Source organism: Rhea americana, unplaced genomic scaffold (assembly GCF_003343005.1).
Source record: "Rhea americana isolate MKP2758 unplaced genomic scaffold, rheAme1 scaffold_158, whole genome shotgun sequence".
NCBI classification, from domain to species: Eukaryota; Metazoa; Chordata; class Aves; order Rheiformes; family Rheidae; genus Rhea; species Rhea americana.
Genome location: NW_028185683.1, coordinates 1,914,247 through 1,934,412, shown reverse-complemented (window position 1 = coordinate 1,934,412; position 20,166 = coordinate 1,914,247). Strand labels below are relative to the sequence as shown.

The 20,166-nt window shown below is 40.6% G+C and overlaps 2 protein-coding genes and 1 long non-coding RNA gene across 3 annotated transcripts in view; 1 reads left to right on the top strand and 2 right to left on the bottom strand.

Annotated features, from left to right (window-relative positions):
- MRPL50 (mitochondrial ribosomal protein L50) lies at positions 1–1,386 on the bottom strand. The gene is made up of 2 exons (XM_085299946.1): positions 1,254–1,386; positions 1–509 (listed from the first exon to the last, which is right to left on the bottom strand). Exons 1-2 carry the CDS (start codon positions 1,337–1,339, stop codon positions 119–121), a joined length of 477 nt encoding a protein of 158 aa, XP_085156072.1. The 5' UTR covers positions 1,340–1,386; the 3' UTR covers positions 1–118.
- Positions 1,387–1,489: 103 nt separating this feature from the next.
- Positions 1,490–20,166, top strand: part of LOC146598647 (uncharacterized) — a 39,184-nt gene continuing 20,507 nt past the window's right edge. Inside the window, exons 1-2 of the long non-coding RNA XR_014895232.1 lie at positions 1,490–1,828; positions 17,079–17,139. This is a non-coding gene — a long non-coding RNA (uncharacterized LOC146598647). The remainder of the gene's footprint in view (positions 1,829–17,078; positions 17,140–20,166) is intronic.
- Positions 3,607–14,378, bottom strand: ALDOB (aldolase, fructose-bisphosphate B). Its single transcript, XM_085299966.1, has 9 exons — positions 14,289–14,378; positions 7,339–7,460; positions 6,842–7,053; positions 6,258–6,312; positions 5,925–6,085; positions 5,622–5,705; positions 4,913–5,087; positions 4,556–4,755; positions 3,607–4,073 (listed from the first exon to the last, which is right to left on the bottom strand). The coding sequence occupies exons 2-9, from the start codon at positions 7,448–7,450 to the stop codon at positions 3,978–3,980; spliced, it is 1,095 nt and encodes a 364-aa protein (XP_085156092.1). The 5' UTR covers positions 7,451–7,460; positions 14,289–14,378; the 3' UTR covers positions 3,607–3,977.

Below are 20,166 nucleotides of genomic sequence, written 5' to 3'. Positions count from 1 at the left end.
TGAAGACAGACAATTAAATGAACTTTTATTGATGAAATTCGTATTCTTGATTGATATCACAATTATCAATTCTGTCTTAAGAACTCAAGCAAAATAAAGTGATGCTTCATGGTATGAATCACTGTTCCCAGTTAATCTTCAGGTTTGGGGGTAGCTCTGCAGCACATAGTTCATCAAACTTTGATACATCTTTCACAGGTGTGCTGTAGAAATTCAAGACATCCTTAGCACTGCGCATCAAATGGAGCTGAGAATTAGGGACAGTATGACCAAGTTCTGATGCCAGCTGAGCTAGGAGGCGATACTTTAACTTATTTTCTTTTAGAGGTGTTTGTTGCCAATTATCAGGAAGTGAGGGTCCAAAAATCTCCTTGACAAGAAACTCGAGGCTACTCTGTAGATCCTCTGGAGGAAGGTATTTTCTGCTGCGTGGTGGAGGACAGATCAAGCTGGGTTCTTTTTTCTCTCGCTCAACTATTTTCTCTACTTCTAGTTCTTCCTTTTCCTTCCTGTTAATATAAGGCATAAGACTCAATTATATGATTAATATCAGGTAAGACAAGTATTTTCAGTCTTTTGGCTACTTAAGACTGAAGCAGAGCACATTTCAATTCACAATCTTTTAATGTCAGACTCAATTTAGTTTGTAGAGAGTTTACACAATCTGGACAGAGCAGATTTTATTATGCCTGCAAGAAGTGCCTATGCCAGTCCCTTTTTTTTATCCYGAATAGTGCTTGAGATAGAGCTTGTTGATACACAGCGATCAATCACATTGCTTATTTTACTGCTTGGGGAATGAATAGAACTTTAAATCATCTTAACGACCCGTTTTCCTAGTTTCAGATCCATCTGCTATTTTGTTGTRAAACAGGATAACAGAGAAGTAATAACCACTACAGCAGAAAAATTTAGCACATACAGATGAAAAATATAAAGAGTTTAGTCTTTCAAAGCAGAGTTCTAACTGCAAATAGAAAGCAGCAAACCGGCTGATATGGGGAAGGCTATGTCACAGGCTGGCAGCGGCCAACACAAGAAGTATGGCTTCGCCTACAAAGTTACACGATCTTCTCCTTCCCAGCGGAGAGCAGGCCGACAGCCCAGCGCAGACGCCGCGGCCGGTGCCGGGCCCAGCGCGGGCACGCTCGGGTGAAGCAGCGGACAGGGACGACCAACGGCCGGCCGGCCGGTCGCCTCCGGAAGCCTTCCCTCTCACGGCGGTAGCGGAGAGACCCTCCGCCCCCGATTACCTGAAGCCGCCCCACAGCGCCCGGCGCGGCGCGACGCCAAAACCCAGCCGCCACCCCACCGCCAGGACTGCGCCGCCCGCCGCCATCTTGAGGGGACGCCGAGCCGCCTCCCGGCAGCCACCGCGCGGCGGCGGCGGCGGCGGCAGCGCGGGGGAACGGGAAGGGGCGGGGCAGAGACAGCGTTCTCGCGCTGCCTCATGGGAGCTGTAGTTCTCAGCCCGCCCGGCTGGGGGCGCGCGCGCGGGGCTAACGGCCGCGCGAGGGCAGCAACGGTTACGGGAGCTAACGGCCGCGCGGGGCTAACGGCAGCGTGGGGGTATCGGCCGCCGTTCGCGAACTCTCTGGCGCCTCGCTATGGGGCCGCGGGTTTGTGGCCCCTGTGCCAGCTCCCCCTCGTCGCACGCGTGTGTCTGGACAGCCACAAGCCCCTGGCGTGTCCCGGGCGGAGGGAAAGTAGAGGCAGGTTTGCTTCAAGGATAGTCGCACTTCAACAGGGAAAAAGCTGCCTGGTGATCACAGCTGCAGTGTGGGAAGAAGGTTTAGCAGCAGAGTATGTGGGATTAAAACAACATAAGGTATGGACGTATGTCATCACCTGCTGAGATCTTAGTGACTGCTGTGTATTTTTACCAGTGAAAACTCCAGCAGCTATCTTGAGGCTTTCATTACGTCTTTGGGATATAATAGATGCCAGTGTTGTCAGCTCATATGTTTTCACAGTGAGTTCTGCCTGTCGCAGTTTGTGATATGAGCAGGCAAGTATAGGAGAAATTACTTCTCCTGTATTTTTACAGGACTACTCGTTTTTAAAAGTGAGAAATAATGCTTGATATCTGTACCACCAAAAGACGCAGTCTTACTTTGATTTGTGGTTGTACATTTAGTGAACACCTTATGCTGGTCATAAATATCTTTGTCAAAGAGAAAAATAAGGAGCTAGGACATAGCCTCCAGCTGCACCTAGCGCAGTATTTGTGACCAATGTCCAGCAAAGGAGCAGGAATTATTTAACAAAGATACAACTTCCATTTTCTAAAGAGACTTGTTTGTTTGTTTGTTTTGTTTTTTGCCAATTTTGGGGCACTTTTTTCACAATGTTAATTTTAAAAGAAATGTCATACTGATAAATGTAGCACAATAATGAGTAACTTACTGGGAGCAAAGAGTTATTTGAATTCAGATGCACAAAAACCCAGAGGACTGCGACTGTACCAGAAGACAGGTATTCCTGACTCTGTTATCAGCCTCTAGAGCATCTTTTGGAAAGTCTCTTGACTGTCTTTCATGTTTTGTGTCTGGACCAACTCAACATACTCATTAATTACTATGGAATAATGGGATCCATGTATAGGAGTTTAGGTATTTACTGTCTCTGTAAAAGAACAGCTGTTAATGCAAAGAACACTGCAAAGTTACTGAAAAGTGATTATCTCTACTTCGCTTTTCCTTGCTGACAGGAGTAGCGGTGTCAATGGTTGGGAGGAGCAAGGTGCTGAGCGTGCTGGCTCTGGCCATGCAAGCTTGGTCCCAGTCGTCTCTGGAGGTCCTCCATGGCCAGGTGACCCCAACAACAGAGTTGGAGGGATTTTTTGAGGGGGGAGAGCATCTTCCAGACTGCTTAATCTTTACTGATTGGTAGACTGCTCTGACATGGTGCTCATTGATTGATGTAGCAAGTCACTTGGCAAATATTCTTGTATGATTTGGTTCTGCTATTTTTGTAATACATTTTTAACAATATAAATTTGCTTTATTTAGCAAAAGTTACATCCCTAACAAGTATATAGCAACACATTGTAGGTCAACCTATGAGTCTCTGACATCAGTCTAACTATTAGACTTAGGCCAGGTCAGGAGGCTGAGATATCTCCTTGCAGGTGTTATGCTAGTTACTTTGAAGCTTCTACAGTAAAAGCGTTTTTGAAAAATTAGTTAGTCTTTGCACAACACTGCCACAACATATACAGCCTTAACTCGGTGTACATCAGCTGCATTGTGCTAAACAGAAGGCATGCACTTTCCAGAGACATGAAAAGCTTTTGAAGGTATGGTTATTTATCTATAGCTGGAATTTGCACTGCTTGTCATATATGTATTTGAAGTTTTCCCAGTCTGCTTGACTTCAGTTAGCGGGATTAATGTCTTTAGTTTTGTCATTATTGGATTATTTCACTTTGAGCTCCTCAAGGTTCTCCAGCTTACCAGCAGTAATGTTTCATGATTTAATTTGGCCTGCTAAAAATCACAGACAGAGACTGTGAAAGAGACTGACAAGTTTGTACAGAATAAAAATTTGTGAGACAAAGATTAACTTTTGATTATTTTATTCATATGATTAAAGACAGAAGTTTTGTAATTCAGGATTTTGGCAGCAGAATGTGGACAAAGATATGCATCTGAATTGCTACAGAACATGGATTCCTGACTACCACTTGATCTGCCTTCTATTTTGAGGAAGGCGTTTAAACCAAAGGGGTAGTGGGTTAGTGTTTCAATGGCAGTTGTTGCTTATTCTCTGGGAAGCATTCTGTTTGTACAGAATGTGTAGATGAGACAAGAATATTCTATCCCTAAGTCATGGGAGCAAAAGGTGGCAGGGAAGCTAATCTATTTTATTTTCTGTTTTATTTAGGGCAAGGGGTATTAGATTTCTTTGGTTTTCTTTCATTCTGAATATCTCCAGCCTATGAAGAGAGATGGGACAAAAGCAGGTTTCCTGCACTTTCAGTAGGTGTAGCTGGCAGTGAAAAGTGACTGCATGGCAGCTGCATCAGTCTTCCCAGACACGACATACTGTCCTCTGCAAGCTAAACTATTAATCTGAAAAACAAACAAAAAGGAGGGGAAAACAGTTAACTAGGAATAAGAGAGCCAGTTGTAGAAAAACAGTAGGAGCAAACAAAATAAGGCAAAATAAGGGGAAATGGAGACATATTCTTGATTCCCGAGTGACATTTGTGAGCTAAGTCAGTTTTGTGACACTGGCATGGCAATCAGTAGTGGTCCGAAGTTAGAGCTGTTAGATAGTCACTTGCTAATCTGGTGGAAGGGGAAGCATTTTTCTCAGATAGACACACAGTGAATGTAACTCCACATTACCACAGAAGAATAACTAGTTGTCATTAGCTAGTACTTCTGCTTTTTCTTGCATTAGATTTGTATCAGGCCACCCAGAAAAAACATCTTTGGTGAACATCAGGCACCAGGAAGGAAGTGAACAAGAGGAACCTTAAGAAGGTGACAACAGGTCTACTTTTGTACTCAGAGCAAGGCCTTTCTGAACCAAGGGGAAGGGCTTATACCTGTGCCCGCTTGCAGAAGGCTTCTTGTGCAGCCTTCTTATTCTCCGATTTTCCCACCCATGCTGCCAGAGCAGAGGCTTGCAGAGCTCTCCCATATGAAAAAGTCAGTTTCCATGGTTTAGGCAGAGGACACTGATTCATGGCATTTAGGTTGAGAGAAGCCTCCTCTTCACTTTGACCTCCAGACAGGAAGCAGATTCCTGCAATAAGGAGAGGAAGAAGCTGAGTGCTGCAGGCACCACACTCCCTGACCCTTATGTGCCAAAGAATTGAGTGTATCACAGGTAGAAGCAAGGCTAGTGAAAGTGACAATGTGAATACATAGTAGTGGATACATAATAATAAATTGGGAATTACCAGGGACAGCAGCAGGAACAGTGCGGAGGAGAGTAGTGACAGTTGCTATGGCTACATCCTGAGGGGTGTACTTCTTGGGGCAGGAATGCCCAGCCGTCACCATATTGGGTTTCAGCAGTGTCCCTTCCAAGTAGACATGATGATCATTCAAAGCCTTGTAGACAGCAGCCAGAACCTGAGAACAAGAGGATTAAATACAGACCCCATGCTGAGATCTTCACATACTGAGATTCGTCTAATTCTCACCCACAGATTCTTCAACAGTGTGCTCAACCTGTTGTGGAAAGAGAGCTTATTGCTTGAGAGCATAGAAAGAAGATCAAACTAACTTCCATTTCTCTTGAAGTTCATCATGGGGTCAGTAATGCAACCCTGGAGACACCACTGCTTTTGGAATGACTAGGATACCACTCTTCATGTTTATTGGATTTGTCCCTGTGAAAAGGGATACCAAAAGAGAGGTAGATTCTTTTACTCCCAGTGAATATTTCTGAGATGGAGAATGCTTCTAAGAGACGTTTGAATGGACATCAAGAAGCAAAGATCCTAGTCTCACATTTGCTATTAAATCATCTTTTGTGACTAACTCATTTCTGTAGTGCAATTATGAAGAACTTTCTTGGTCAAAAGTCCCTGAGATCTGTGAGTGCAAACTCTGCACAAGATTAACCACTGATTTGTGAAGATGGATATGGAAAGGTTCTCTTACCTTTTCTGTGACATACTGACAACGTTGGAGATCGTGATCTCCATCAGGCAAGATTTCTGGCTCCACAATGGGCACCAATCCATGCTAAGGAAAGAAAAACAGGAAAGTCTTTGCAGATGTGGCAGAAAAACTGTCCTTGCTGTCTACCCCAACATTGATAGTATTCCTCCTTGCTGTATGGCTCTTCTTCTTCATTGTCTCTGAAACCTCTCACAGGGACTGATCTTTCAAAATAGCTGTTATTACAGAAAACAGTAAGAAACAGTAACAGCATCTCAGGAAAGATTAATAGAGGGTAGATACCTGCTGGCAGATGCTGGCGTAGCGTGCTAGTGTGTTAGCATTCTCCTGGATAGCAAGTTGAGAGGGAGTTGTGCTGGTTATCTTCAGCACTGCACGCCATTTGCCAAAGTCAACACCATCTTTCTTGTACTGGGCACAGCGCTCAGCCAGTCCATCCAGTCCTGCAGATGAAAGAACAGTGCTTCACTGACAGCAGTTCTTTATGAGAAGGCTGAACTTAGTGCTTTCAACATGAAATGTAACATGACACCAGCTAAGGCTGTGAACGAGTTTAGTCATTTGATGGCTTTCACTTTACCAATCATAATTATGGCTACTTAGATCTCTCCTTGCCTTGTATGGTAGTTTCTCCATTTGTTCCTGCTAGAGGTGCTGTGCCTTTATCCAACTGTGGAGACAGGAAAAATACATGGAGATCAATCTGTTACTTATCTTGTGATCTATGACTAGTCTGTCTTTGCAAACAAACCGTGGGTAAAGTATTGGACTTAATAGGCTAAAGGGACATATCTGAGAAGTGTTAAAGAAAAGGAGAAAGAAAGGAGTGAACTGGGTAAGAGGATCAGATAATATGCAGGTGGCTGCAGGGAACAGCTCAAGAGTTCTGTCAGACTCAGAAAGGATTTTAGTTTGTGTACTGAGAGAAGAGGTTTAATTTCAGTGTGTGATGTAACATTTGTACAAGGAAGTACATCCTTTGCTGGATGAAAAGGTCCTGGATTCTATGTAAATGCACAAATGTGTCCTGGATATTTGTACAAAAACTATACAGAGAATGGGGGCAGAGATCCTCTAGGTATTTTCAGAAACAAGCAAAATACTGGTCTACAAGGGAGAGTGCAGCCCCTATATTATAGTTCTTATTGGAAATAGTGTTTAGAGTATTGTGCCAGCCAGACACATGTGCAGACACTCACCTTTATTCCCACCACAATGCCTTTTTCTTTGATGATAGATGGGAATGGCTTCCCACTGCTGTCTTTCTGATAGAGAGTCTCGTGGAAGAGGATCACTCCCCCAATGCTCTGATTGATGGAAGCATCAGAAGAGAAGAGGATCTCTCGAAAAGCACGGCGATTCTCCTCTGTGTTCTCCACATTGATCCTCTGCAGCCTGTTCCCCATGGTACCTAGCAAAGAAGCCAAAGGTTGGACAGAAAGGTGTTAGGTTTGGTTGGGCTTTTGGTCGTGGCAGGAAGTAATTTGAAAAATGTAGGACTTCAGTTCAGAGCCTCCCTTCTGAACGCACAGTTCTGTAGCCTTTGTTGCTACAGACCCAACCCTGCCTGGCTGGACCAATTGTTCCCATAAACAGTTTTTAGGTTGTTTTCATTTACTCTACTTATTTTGAAGATTAAGCAAAATGAAGAGAAAAAAACGTGGGTAATGCTAATTGATTGTTATCCAGGACTCACCCACTGATTCATCTGCAGCTAAGATCCCCTTTCCTGAAGCCACAATCCGCTGAGCAATGTCTGAAAGAGCTTTCTTCTGCTCTGGAGACAGCGCTGGGAACTGGTGGGTCATGATGCCTTATCTGTGGAAGAGAATAACTGTTACAAATTGGAAGAGACAGTATGCACAAAATATGAATCAGAGACAGCAGTCTCAAGTATTCCTATTAGAAGCTTCTTTCTTGTGTGATCTATTTCATCACAGGAGCATTACTCAGAAATCTAGTTTGAGGTCTTCCTCATTTGGTGTGTCTGGTGGCACTAAAAGAGAAAAATGCAGAAACCACGTCCTCATACATCCTTTCAGAACCAAAGCGGGAAGGACTCTGCATATTACATCAGTTTGCTCAGAGACTAAAGGGAGGTCAATTTGTCATAAAAACCTGTGGCAAACTGACAAACATACTAGTAACAGATACGCAAACCTCTGTGCAAAGCAGCTATGTTGACTTGGTCCTGATCAGGAGACTGCCAAAATTCTCACATAGCTGACCTTTACACTTCTTCTAACAGTGTAGTCCCATTTCCTAGCCAGTGTTGGCAGTATTTGCTTTGTTTAGTTGCATTTTCATCCCCTCTGTAGTGCCTTACTTCGTAATTCTGTCCTCCCTGTGCTGTTTTCAAACTGTAGCAAGCTGGCTACTCTATACGAAATTGAGGGTGTCAGAAAGGTTCATCATCTATTTCTATTTTTCAGTTCTGGTTTAGGCTTACCAGCTGCAGATACCCAACACCTGAACTTCAAGTTCTGTCTTGCTCTAGCAAAGTGTTTGATCTTAATAAAGTTTTGATTAGATGGGATTAAATTATAGTTTCTCAGATCATCTAAATAGGCCAAGTAATTTTCTTGTGTGTATGAGTCTATTGAACCTCATACAAGGAGACTTTCTGTCCATTGTTCATCACATGGTCTGGCTAGAGGAAGACTTATGTTGTCAGCAGGTGATACATTCATGAGAGGAATCAATAAAAACAACGTGTCAGACCTCCAATTACAAGTTTTCCTCCCAGAGAGAGACAGGCCTCTGTGGAGCAACTTCATGTTCCTTTTCTCAAAACAGMCTTAGAGGGGAGCAAGAACCTATTATCACCTTGTAGTTCCCACCACCCATTTCAATATATGCCAAAGATGGAAGCAAATATGCCTCCCAGCATAAGTATATACACAGTCATGTTCTTCATCCTCTTTCCATGCCCACAAATGCTGTATTGTCAGGGAATCTGTGTCTTGCTCTCTCCACTGAAGGCCATAACGGGGAAGGAGAATCAGGGGGAACTAGCTGCTACTCATGATGTGGCAGATGCCAGCATCTGTAGAGTTTTGTAACTATGCCAGACAGTGCCAAAATTTTCTAGTGACAGTAGTACCACAGTACCTGTCCAGTGCTCTTGTGTCTCTGATTTATAGTTGAAGACACTTTAATATTGGTTATATTATTATTGTGCAAGATTAAAATGACATTGACTAGGACTAGAGACCAATATTACTGAGATATAGTGTCCAGATGTCTGCTTCTCCCTTGCCTGTGTTGCTGGAAGCTAGAAGTGATGCTATGTGATTTGTAAAAGATGAGTCATTCTAGGTTTGCAGAGAGCTTGAGGGAGTGTGTGATGAAGTATATGTCAAATAAAGGAGAATTTCTTTCTCTCCTAATTGCTGAAATACCTTGTGGTCTTGCAAAAGCAGCTTTTGATGAAATCCTCTCTCTCTATCCCAGTTTGTGGTGAGAGCTCTGGGAAACATCCTTCTACTGTCATGACCACAACAGCATCACTCCCAGTTTTTCAAAAAAGAATTTCGAAAGCCATGGCTTATGCTGCATAGCTAATTAAGCTCATCTATAAGCCTGTAACTCTGCTTGTCCTTGCCTGTTTTCTGGGTCTGATACTCTCTTAGAGAACTCTTAAAAATAGGAAACTAACCTGTTATTATGATTATTATAATAATAGTGTTGTAGGCATTTCAGCCAAAACTCTGTCACTGTTACATAAATTGCTATGCAAAATATGGTGAAAAATAACTCCGGTAGTTCACAGTCTAAATGGAAAAGACTGACCAATTGTAGAGAACATGACTTTGTCCAAGGTCAAAGGTAGTTAATTGCTATATCAGTAATGGGATTTCAGAATATCTCTACGTACAGCCTGGAGGTGTGCAATGGAATGAGTAGGTGTATCTAGATAATCTTTAATCCAGCTAGCGGAATTACGACCTCATCAACTCTGATTACATTACTATAGGTTCTCTCCAGCACTTCACTAAGAAATGAGACTAACATCTGTTGTATCTTGCTTGTTTTCTGTGTTTGCGTAAAGATAACAAAAAGAGAGTTACCACCCTAAGTGAACCTGCAAATAAGTAACAGAAATATGGAAATAAGAGGTTTCCGTGGATTGTCCTTTTCAGTGGTCCAACAGTGTAGTATGAGAGACAGAGAAAATACTGTGTAATTCCACAAGGCAGTGATGAATTGGAAGACAGCATGTTAATTTCTGTTTTCATGCATGTATGCCCTTAGCATGAAGGAGGAGGTGGAGACCTGACAAAAACAAACAGCCATTTTGGTGACGTATGCCTTGTTTTTCCTAAGAGATTTGATTATCTAGGCTCCCCAAATGATCTGTGAGTCTTTCCTGGCTGCTCTGCAGAGCTACATGGACTTATAACATGGACAGTGTATCTAACTGGCAAAGAATTGGGGCAAAATAGTGAAGAAGTGAGTGCGAAAGAACAACTGTAAGGCTGATGTTGGTTTCAAAGTCTAGAATGTTCAGGGACCCTTGCTTTAGGGCTCTTTCCTGTGGTCCTTCATTGGGAACATAGTCTCTGAGAATCTTCTCCATTGGATTCAGAAGGGATGTCTCTGCTGTAAAGAACTGCTGTGGATATATAAAGTGGATTGTAGGGGGCTTATAGTTCAATAACACTTTATTACTGTTTTTTTGTAAAGAATAAGCTCCCAAAATATCAAGAGAAACATTAATGTCATCTTAAAGAGCCATTGCAATGTAATTGAATGTGTCACTGTACATCCTGAAGAAAAATGATTATGTCCCTGCCATGGGTACCATGGTACTTATAATCATGTTCATAGTACCTCATTTTAAAAAGCAGAAGAACAAACAAAAAAAAACCTGAACAGAATGCATAGAAAACATCATTATGGCTACTTCCAGTGTTTGTCAGCTTTAAGTACTCCTTAAACAAACAGGATTCTTTGTTCATCCCAATCTGTAACCAGGAGATGGTGGAGGTGGACTAGAAGGGACAACATAATTATAAAAGTAAATATCATACTGCTGAAATCCCACGTTTGTCTCAAGTACCAAAAGGAAGCACTGCAGGGAAAACATCTTCATGGCTATCAGCACAAACATTGCATCCTGTTAATATTAATAGTGTGGACCAAAGGGCAGAGGCAAGATTAACAGCAGAAAGAACAAACTGTTACATTCCACTTCAGGTCATCTTAGAAACATTAATACTTCTTTGACTTCTTTTGTTTTCAAACACCTGAAATGACTGGCATCTTCTAATCTTACAGAAAAAAAAAAAATCACCTGAGTGATTTAGGAGGTAGGAAAAGATCAGATTACAATCATTGTGTTTTTCTGTTGATCTCTTCACTGCCTTCTTTTATACAATTGGTAGCAAAAGTATGGGACAATATTCTCAAAATATGGTATATATGCAATACATATAGTTTGGCTATTCAGCTACTAGTAAACACTGTCCTTCAACCATCTCTTTGATAACTAACATTACAAACCAAATCTGCATGTTGTTGAACTGTGTGCACCACAGGTTCTGCTTCAAAAAAAGTGCATGTCACAGCTTGAAAGAAGCACAAGTTGCATCAGAGACAGATATATGCAATAGCTATGGAGAATGAAATAGCTTAAAATACATGCCAAAATACAGGATCTAATTCTAACTATTCTCCCGCTACAGATGCGTAATGTTAACCGGATTGGATTTGCTCCTCATTTACATTTGTATGTGTGGGAGGTCAGACTCATAGTGTTTTATGCACCTTATATTCTTATTGTAGAGAAAAAGTTTAATTATTTGAACATTGAGCAAAATGATAGATTTAAATGGCTAAATAAGCCCATCTCCACTAGAGGACACAGTATGTGTGGAATACTTCTGTTGCTGAGAAAACTGTTAGTTACAGGACAATATTAATTATTAATAATTATATTGCTGAGAGCAATATTATTTTTTTTATATTTTTAATTATATAATGAATAGAAACTGAGTGTATTATCTGCTATCTCAATTTAAAAGAATGAATCTTTACAAACTGAGTACCAATCAACTGCCTCTGTAGAATCTGAAACAGGCCAGCATATTCGAAGTAATGTGGAGTTTACCCTGACTTTAGCAAGACTTTTGAAACAGTCTCCCATAATATTCCATATACATTTTAGGATGGTCTGGATGGATGGACAAGTGGCTTGTCATTTATCTGGATACCAGTAGTAAGTGAAGTATTGTAGGGTAGCCTGGGACCTGCCCTCTTTAACATCTTTATCAATAACCTGAAGAAGCTGATGGAGCGAGCACCTTCTCGTCTTGTCTGCAGGTGATGCCAAATTGGCAGGACCAGTTGGTATGCTTGACTGCAGGTCTGCCATATAAAAGGACCTGGATAGACAGGAGAAAGGGGCCAGTGAAGCCCCCATGATATTCAGCATTGACAAACACCCAGCTCTGCCTCTGGCAATATAGTGTCCTGGCAGAGATGCCAGCCAGGGTCAGCAGGGCCAGGGTAGGGCTGTCGGCAGGGCTGCTCTGTGGAGAAGTCCTGAAGCCCTGCTGGGCAGTTTGCTGAGCACAGGTCAGAAGTATGCCTGGCAGAAGCAAGGGCTAGCAGCATCCTGGGCTGTGAGAGCAAGGGGGTGGCATGGAGAGCAAGTTGAGGAATTATCTGTCTCTGCTCATCACTTGTTATACTGCATCTAGATACTGTGTCCAGTTTTGACCCTCACTCCAGTACAAGAAAGACATTGACAAATGACCAAATTCAGCAGAAGCCACCAAGAAGGTCAAGGGCTGGAGCACTTGTTCTGTGAGAAGAGGCTGTGGAACCAGGGCTTGTTCAGCTTGGAGAGGAGATAGCTTCAGGGGACCTTACAGCAGCCTCCAGTACCTATGTGGAGGTGATTGAAGAGATGGACCCAAACTCTTCACAGCAGTATATGATGGGAAGGCAAGCAGCAGTGGGCATAAGCTGAAACTAGAGAGATTCAGGCTGGCTATAAGGAATATTTTTACGCTATTAGGACAGTCAAGCAGTGGAGCAGATTGCCCAGTGAGGTTGTGCTGACTCCATCCTTGAAGGTTTTCAAGATTGCCTAGAGCAACCTAGAGTGCTCTAGAGATTTGCTGATATCACTTTCAAGCTGAATTATCCTGTGATCCTGTGAGTGCTTACTTTGGGAAGCTGCAATGAATGCTATGCCTTTTTATGTATGATGATAGGGATATGAGGGAAGAACAGGCCTTTTCTCCCTTAATGTTTGTGGTAGGAATGCTTCACCACTGGGTGCTAAAATGTGAATCAATCATAGAGGAAGAGGGATCTTCAGACTTTTGTTACCTAGAAAAAACATCATATGTTTTTCATTGACATAGTAATTCTTGTGAGAGCTCTCAAAAAGCAGATTTCACCATAATCTAGTTTCACCGTAAGTCTTCGGAGGCATATATGAACTGTGGCATTTCTGACTGTGAATTGCCTGGTAAGTTTTTACTCTTCCTTTTGAGGGACAGAGAGCATGATTTTCCATCCTTTTTCTCTGTCTAGGGACTTTTCTTTGCCACTGTATTGCAAGTGGATGGAAATACGTGAGACTCCCTGTTCCCTGTCCTGATTCTCACATTGACCTCAAAGCTACATTCATAGCTCTGAGCAAATGTACTCCCTCTCCAGTAAGTAAGAAAGGAAACTATATTCTCTGGACCTGGTCTCTGCAGTTGGTGTAAAGCACTCCTGTGCACTCATAAGGGTAGAGATGGCTAGAGGTGGCAAGAAAATGGATTCTTGTAAGTGTAGTTTTTAGTGTGAAGTTCCTTCTCTTTTAGGGCTGAGCTCTTCCTTTCAGATAGGTAGAAAATGTTGCCAGATTTGCTTGAGAGTTCAAGTCTGAAATGACAGCAGAGGAATGTTGGTGTGGTGGTAAGGAGTGATTCAGGTGGAGTGAATAGCTTTGAGTGCCAAATATACAAGATCATTGAGAACTTGATGAAGAATCACAGACTCGGTAAGGAACTGTGTTTATTAACAGGCAATTCCCTGAGGCTAGCTGTTCATACCTTGCAAGGGTAGAGCCTAATGTTAGCACAAAAAGCAGTATTTCCAAACTCCTCTTTCTTCCTTCTTAGTTTCTGCCATTCCAGACTACCTTGCTTCCCCCTGCCGAAAAATCTTGTCAACACGACTGGATTAATACTACAGAGGAAATTACATAGTGAACACGCATAACACTTTTGTCAGCAGAGGCATTTGTCAGGACCAGTTACATTCCCCAGTCATTCTCTCTTCTTACAAAACTTAAATTTATATTCTCCACAAATATAAACAAACACATACAAAATGAAGGCGTAGAAAGCAATGCAATTGCTGTTGCAGTGTAGTTCCTGTACTAGTCTCCTCAGACTATGCACCTACTCTAGGAGTTCTGAGTTACTAAACTAAGTTAGAAAGCCAGTATAAAAAGCAAATGAATCACACTGGAAGATCACTGCAGAATGACTAAATGTTTATTTCTTGTAAGCTTTTCCTGTAAAAAAAACAGAAACAAAAACAACCTTCCCATGCCTGTGCAGTTTAGCTCAACACATTGACTCAGCTACTGATACACATACCACCTTTTCAATTTAGGAATGAAATAGTTATACTTACTTGTTTTAGGTAGTGTCTCTGCTGCTACAAGCTTTTCTAGAGGTGGTTGCAGGCGAAGAGACCTAGTCCCTCTAATCACTAACTTTTATAAATTTTTCTTCTTCTTCTTTTTTTTTTTTTTTACTCCTTTATTCTCCCTCCTCTCTTGTCTGGTTGGAGAGGTGTTATTGCTGAAGATCGTTGATTGGCTGTTGGAAAACAACCATGCATAGCCAATTGGATATATTCTCTCTCTGTGTTCCTTTCCCTCCCCTTTCCTCCTCTCCCCCACTCCGTATACGTGTAAGACAGTTTATGATGAGGTGAAGCTGAGAAGTTTTTCAAATTATTTCTGTGATTTGACAGTATACCTCATCTTTCAAAAACATAGTGAAAACAATTACAAGAGCAACCATGCAAATTGTTCACACAGAACCTGGATGTAACTTTCAGTTTAGGGCTAAATCTTCAGGAAGCTTACATTTAGGAAACTCCAAAGTGTACACAACAGCTGACTAGTAAAGAAGACTAGAAAAAAAACCACAGAAACAATGGGGTAGATTCTTATCTGGCTTGGGTTACTATGGTTGCAGTGACTTCCTTGCTAATGCACTAATTTTATTCACTTGAAAATTTAACCCAGAAACATATTTTCCCTTTCTAGTTCATACTTTGAAAGGCAAAAGCTAATGTTATAATAGTAGGGTTAATGAAGCAGCAAATCCAGATGTCCTTTAGTGCTGTGTGACACATATGGCAATGACATTTATCAGAAGATATATGCTCATATGGAGATGCACAACTTCAAGCCAAACTCTCCACCAAAATCCTATTGAAATAAAATGACATGCAAGCTTCTCAGTTGCTTTATAGATTTTTTCTGTGAAAAAAAAATGTTAATACTCTATAAATGGTATATCCACATTTATTTGGTATCAGATCACACTGCAGCAATGCACCATATCCAGGCATATAGGGCTAATTTTTCTCTTATTTCTTTCTTATTCCAGGTCAGTAGAGAGAAGTACAGTATAGGGACCATATTAGGCAAACATCATACCTTCAGCAACAGCACACTTTATGACCTTGGACGTTAGCATATCTTTACCTCAAAGGCCCAGTGTTTGCTTGGGCAATGACGTATTTTCTCCATTTTTTGGCTCATGTAGTGACACCTTTAGCCTTTACATGAATACAATGAGAAAAGTGATTTCAACTTTCACTGAGCAGCTATAACTTCATTAGGGCACTTCCTGCTAGAGTCTGTCTGTTCTGGAGGTTCATGTCGGTCAATGAATGTAGGAAATCTAATAGTTAATGTTAGTGCCAGCATTAGAACTCTGTGACAATCAGTAAAGCTCTAAGAAACCTGTGGGTTTGGTCTAATTGAATCTAATGGAAGGCCTTGTGCATTTTTTGTTTTATTCTCTATAACTTTCTCCTTTCTGATCCATCCTCTTTTGCTGAAGAATGCTGTGGTACATAACACTAATAGGAAGTCTTCACTGTGTTATGGTGTTTGCTTTATATCCCATACTTTCACCCTAGCAGAAAGATGAACTTAATATCCTATTAAAGTTCCTCCACAAAGGCTTGTGGTATGGAATACAAATCTTTTATATTTTATCTAAGACCCTTTTGGGGCCATGGAGGTGTCATACTGATGGCATCCTTCAGTGCCACAGGAAAAAAAAAATCCTTTTGTCATTCCTGCTGCTACAGGTAAGAAAGTACATGAGGTGTTTTTTTTTTTTTTTTCTTTTTTTTCTTTTTTCCCAGTGTCATCAGTGATGAAGTTTGACTGTGCCTATTAGAAAGAGAAACGCCAGGGGCAGACTTCCTGAAAAATGAGCTTCTGATATTTTGAAAAAACCCCCAGCTTTCTGGTATTTTGAAAATGCTTTAGCTAATCCTGTAGCCCACCCTACGTTCTTATGTTTTGAGAGCTATTTATCTGGGAGGAAGGGTTTGCTTTTTTTTACCTGAGTAAGGGCTAATGTTTGCCTTTCCTTTCCTTCTGAGCTAAAATCCAGGGCTTCTAGATTTACAGGTACCAGCAGATATTCTGGGAATTGAGGAGATGAAAAGTGAATAAACACTATGGCTAATTTTTTCACTTAATTTGGGAATAAGAACTTTTTCTGGTAGGAATGTGAAAGGATTGATCATTGTAGATAACATCACTGTAAGATTTAGTACTAATAATACTTAGAACCAATCAAATAGTTCTGTTTAGAAATCAGTAGTGGTCTACACGCTTGAGTGGCACTAAAAAGACACTGGAAAAAAGGTGATGCATTCATGTTTATAACTCTGTGTACGGATACTTAGCCCCTTTGAAATTTAGGTTAAGAAGATAGGATATATTCTTACAAGGTAAGGGGAATAAGCTTGCATGGTAAGGGGAATTCAGTGTGCTTGCATTAAACCCAGAAGTTAACTTACTATATAACAAACATCAAATTATTATCTGCACTAATTGTTCTATAGCAAAATCAGTGTATTAACCAGACTCTAGACCTATTTCATTGAATTACTGTTTGCATTCGTAGTATTGCCAACTTGATTTTTCCATCTGAAATTGCCACACAAAGGTTGACAGGAGTATTCGTTATATTTAAAAAGTTAAAAAAACACCAAAACCTGACTGTACAGGTGACTTGGGTTGTTAATTTCGTCTTAATTTGTGTTTTGTTGAGTTTGAAAAACCCGATATATTGTCTTAAAAGTAATGAATTTTGATAGCACAAGTTAGCTATCTTTGTTATATCCAGCCTTACTGACAAATGATCTGCCTGTTCTGCGTTACAGTTGAGTGAAAATTGCTGCAAGTACTTCAAAATCCATGGAAAGCCTTGTCTAAAGACAAAAGGTAAAAAATTAGAATTGCTTAAGGTTCTTCAGGTTGGAGATCTTGATTTTGTGTATGTTTCTGGAAATATTCTGATACTGATTTTGGCTTTTAAATGTTCATATTAATTAGTATTTTAAATGAAAAAAAGTAAATGTGAGGAGAGAAGAAAGACAAACTTGAGAGAGGAGGTGAAGGAGAAGAGTGAAGCAGTTGAGTAATTTTAGGGCTTATATGATTGGTCACCAAATGAAAAAATGAAAAATAAAGTAAGGTTAAAGCTTGCCTCTGCAGTTCGGTAAATGAGGTAGTATTAATCTTATCAACACTTCGTGGTCAGGCCTCTAAAAGGGTTTGAAATTGAATGGAAAAAACCACTGGTAGCTGGGAGAATGTTTGAGCATAATGTACATCCACATGCAAAATACCTGCCTCTCTGAGCCCCAAGAGCGTGCTCCCTGCATGATAAGGTTAAAGTACAATCAGAGCAGACTTGAACTGAGTGGAGTCTGCCTTCTTTTCACCTTTTCACGTTGTGCTGGATGTTTCTTGTTTTCTGTACTCTGCAATCTTACTTAACTATCTCAAAGTCCAGCTTGTTCATCCATATCTAATCAGAGGTATTGTTTATTGAAGTACCTTGTTTTCCCCACTTACCTATACTCTTAACCCCCAGTCCAGAGAGCTTGACTTTTAACCTCATCAAGAGAAATCATCTGTGTTTCTGGCTCCACTGTATTCAGCAGTGCCTGCAGACACGTACATGGGGGAGGAGGGTGAGAATGTTGGGTAGGACTGACTTATGTCTGCAAGAGCACCAAGAGGACTGCAACACAGGGAGGATCTGCTTGCTCTTCTCTTGCTCTGGCTTAAAACTAGGCTGCAACATGCATTGTGAAGACTTGGAATGAAATCCAAGCAAACACACATTATTACTGTTATCATAACCCAAAGCTTTATAGTAATTTCAGTAGTGGTGATAGCAAATAAGGATGYGATTTTAAGTTATGCTGTCAGTGATAACATCTCTGGACTTTGCAAAGTAGCTGTTTTATTCCACTCATGTAGTACAGGACATGAAGATAAATGCAGTCATAACACTGATCTCTGTGTTATTTTGTTGACATTTAGTTTTTGAAAGCAAATAGGCAAGGGAATGGCTGATAGAAGAGGAAACACCTTTTTATTAACAATTTATACAAATGGTATGTAGTTCCAGAAAAAACGCTTTCTTGTGTGCTGCATGCTAATCTTGGTTTATACTTTTCAACATATAAAAGACAACAGATGTATGAAGTGGACTCATTTACTGAAAACACTGTTGTGGATGCGATTTCTGCAGTAATGGAGGAAAATTCCTTGCCGTGGCAGAATTTCAAAGAGAAGGTAGGCACAGAACAATGAATTACTGGCCAGAAGCTTATAAATAGTGCAAGAAAATAGAACAGTGCTATTTTTCTTGATTTACAGAACAACTTTAAAATCACCACAGGTTACAGCATGAGGTATGTGTCATTCATAGCTTGCTACACAGAGCAAAGTCTTGGAAACAGACCTCTCTGCCTATAGGTGCATGAGTAAACTAGAATATTCTCCCAAAGCATCAACTGTCATGATAGAAGATAGTTGTGGAAATTAAGGTATTCAAGCAACAGAGATGTGCAAAACTGAACGGAATACCTACCAAGAAATACAGAATTCCTATTGGTATGTGCATTTTGGCAAATATATGTTATACTGAAGATTATTAAGAACTGTGCATTGGACCCTGGCATCTGCCTATTTTGGAAAAGACATCTGTAAAGTTGGTATGGAGGTATACAAAAAGAAAGTATAACTTCTGGAGACAAACCACTAATACCTTAGTTACTACAGCAGTCTTCCACAGTAAATTACCCTTTTAACACAGTGGAAAATGTGCCCTTACCCCATGCAATATTATACTAAAATTAAATTCTGGCAGTTAGAATTTGAATTTATCTCAGCTCCCCATTAAAGCACCTCAATACTTGATGGAGATGGCCCTGAGCAACCTGATCTAACTAGACCTGCTCTGTGTGGATGTTTGGACAAGAGACATTCATAGGTCATTTTAATCTGAGTTATTCTAAGAATGATGATATTGCCTATGCAGATGCATGAAACCATCAAACACAGAAATACTTTTCTTCACTCAAATGCGGTAATGAAAGTCATGCATCTGCTAGTAAGGAAAACTAACAATAGCACACAAAATGAAAAAACTATAGTGTTATAATAAGAAGCTTGTTTATTTTGTATGGAGTGTACTTGTAAATTTCTTTAGAAAGAAAGTCTAGACTTTAAACAGAAGCATGCTGAGTCCTGTCATATTGCTGCTAAAATAGCCAGTTTTATCATTCACAACTCCTCACAACTGAGAGGAAGTCTTTTTCTTCTCTCTTCAGATGCACTGCCTTCTCACTAAGACATTGATACCTACTGTGGTTTTAAAATCCTCTTGGGCTTCTAATCAGATAGAGAATTACCAGTTTATGCTTTGTGTTCTGTCAGGAATCAAAATTATGTTGGACATAATTTGGAACGTAAGTTGGAAACAAAGGCAATTTTTGTTTAATATGAGTATTTCCTCCAAATTATTTTGGACAGTAGCATCCGGAGTCGTGCTGCCTGACCAATGAAAACGGATCCTTTTGTGCAAGCTGTAGTTGTTATGTTAAGAAATAGTCTTGGAGTCCTTGGAAATGAACCAACACTTGAGAAAATACATGTTGTTTATTTTAAAAAATTGTCAGACTTGTTTTAATACAGATAAAACTATATCTTAAAACCATGTTTGAAAGTTTGAGAGTTAATGTTAGCCCTTGATCTTCTGTAGCCTGAGATACAACAGTTCATCTGCGTCTCCCTGGCACAACAGAAAGGTAAGATTTGTTTGTATGAAACTACATTTTTAGCCTAGACTGTGGAACAGAATGCTACCCTCCCTTTTTTGGTACAATGGACAAAGAACACGTCTCTAACTTGTAATTTCTGATAAAACACATAGCACAAAAGACAGAAACAGAA

Bases quoted from the DNA above. Each gene is read 5' to 3' on its own strand.
- ALDOB (XM_085299966.1), bottom strand. From the start codon at position 7,450: ATGACCCACCAGTTCCCAGCGCTGTCTCCAGAGCAGAAGAAAGCTCTT. The intron at 5,706-5,924 runs GTATCTACCCTC...TTCTTTCCTTAG, and splicing joins ACGCCAGCATCTGCCAGCAG to CATGGATTGGTGCCCATTGT. The intron at 4,756-4,912 runs GTAATTCCCAAT...TCCTTATTGCAG, and splicing joins TGTTCCTGCTGCTGTCCCTG to GAATCTGCTTCCTGTCTGGA.
- MRPL50 (XM_085299946.1), bottom strand. From the start codon at position 1,339: ATGGCGGCGGGCGGCGCAGTCCTGGCGGTGGGGTGGCGGCTGGGTTTT. The intron at 510-1,253 runs GTAATCGGGGGC...TTATATTAACAG, and splicing joins GCGCTGTGGGGCGGCTTCAG to GAAGGAAAAGGAAGAACTAG.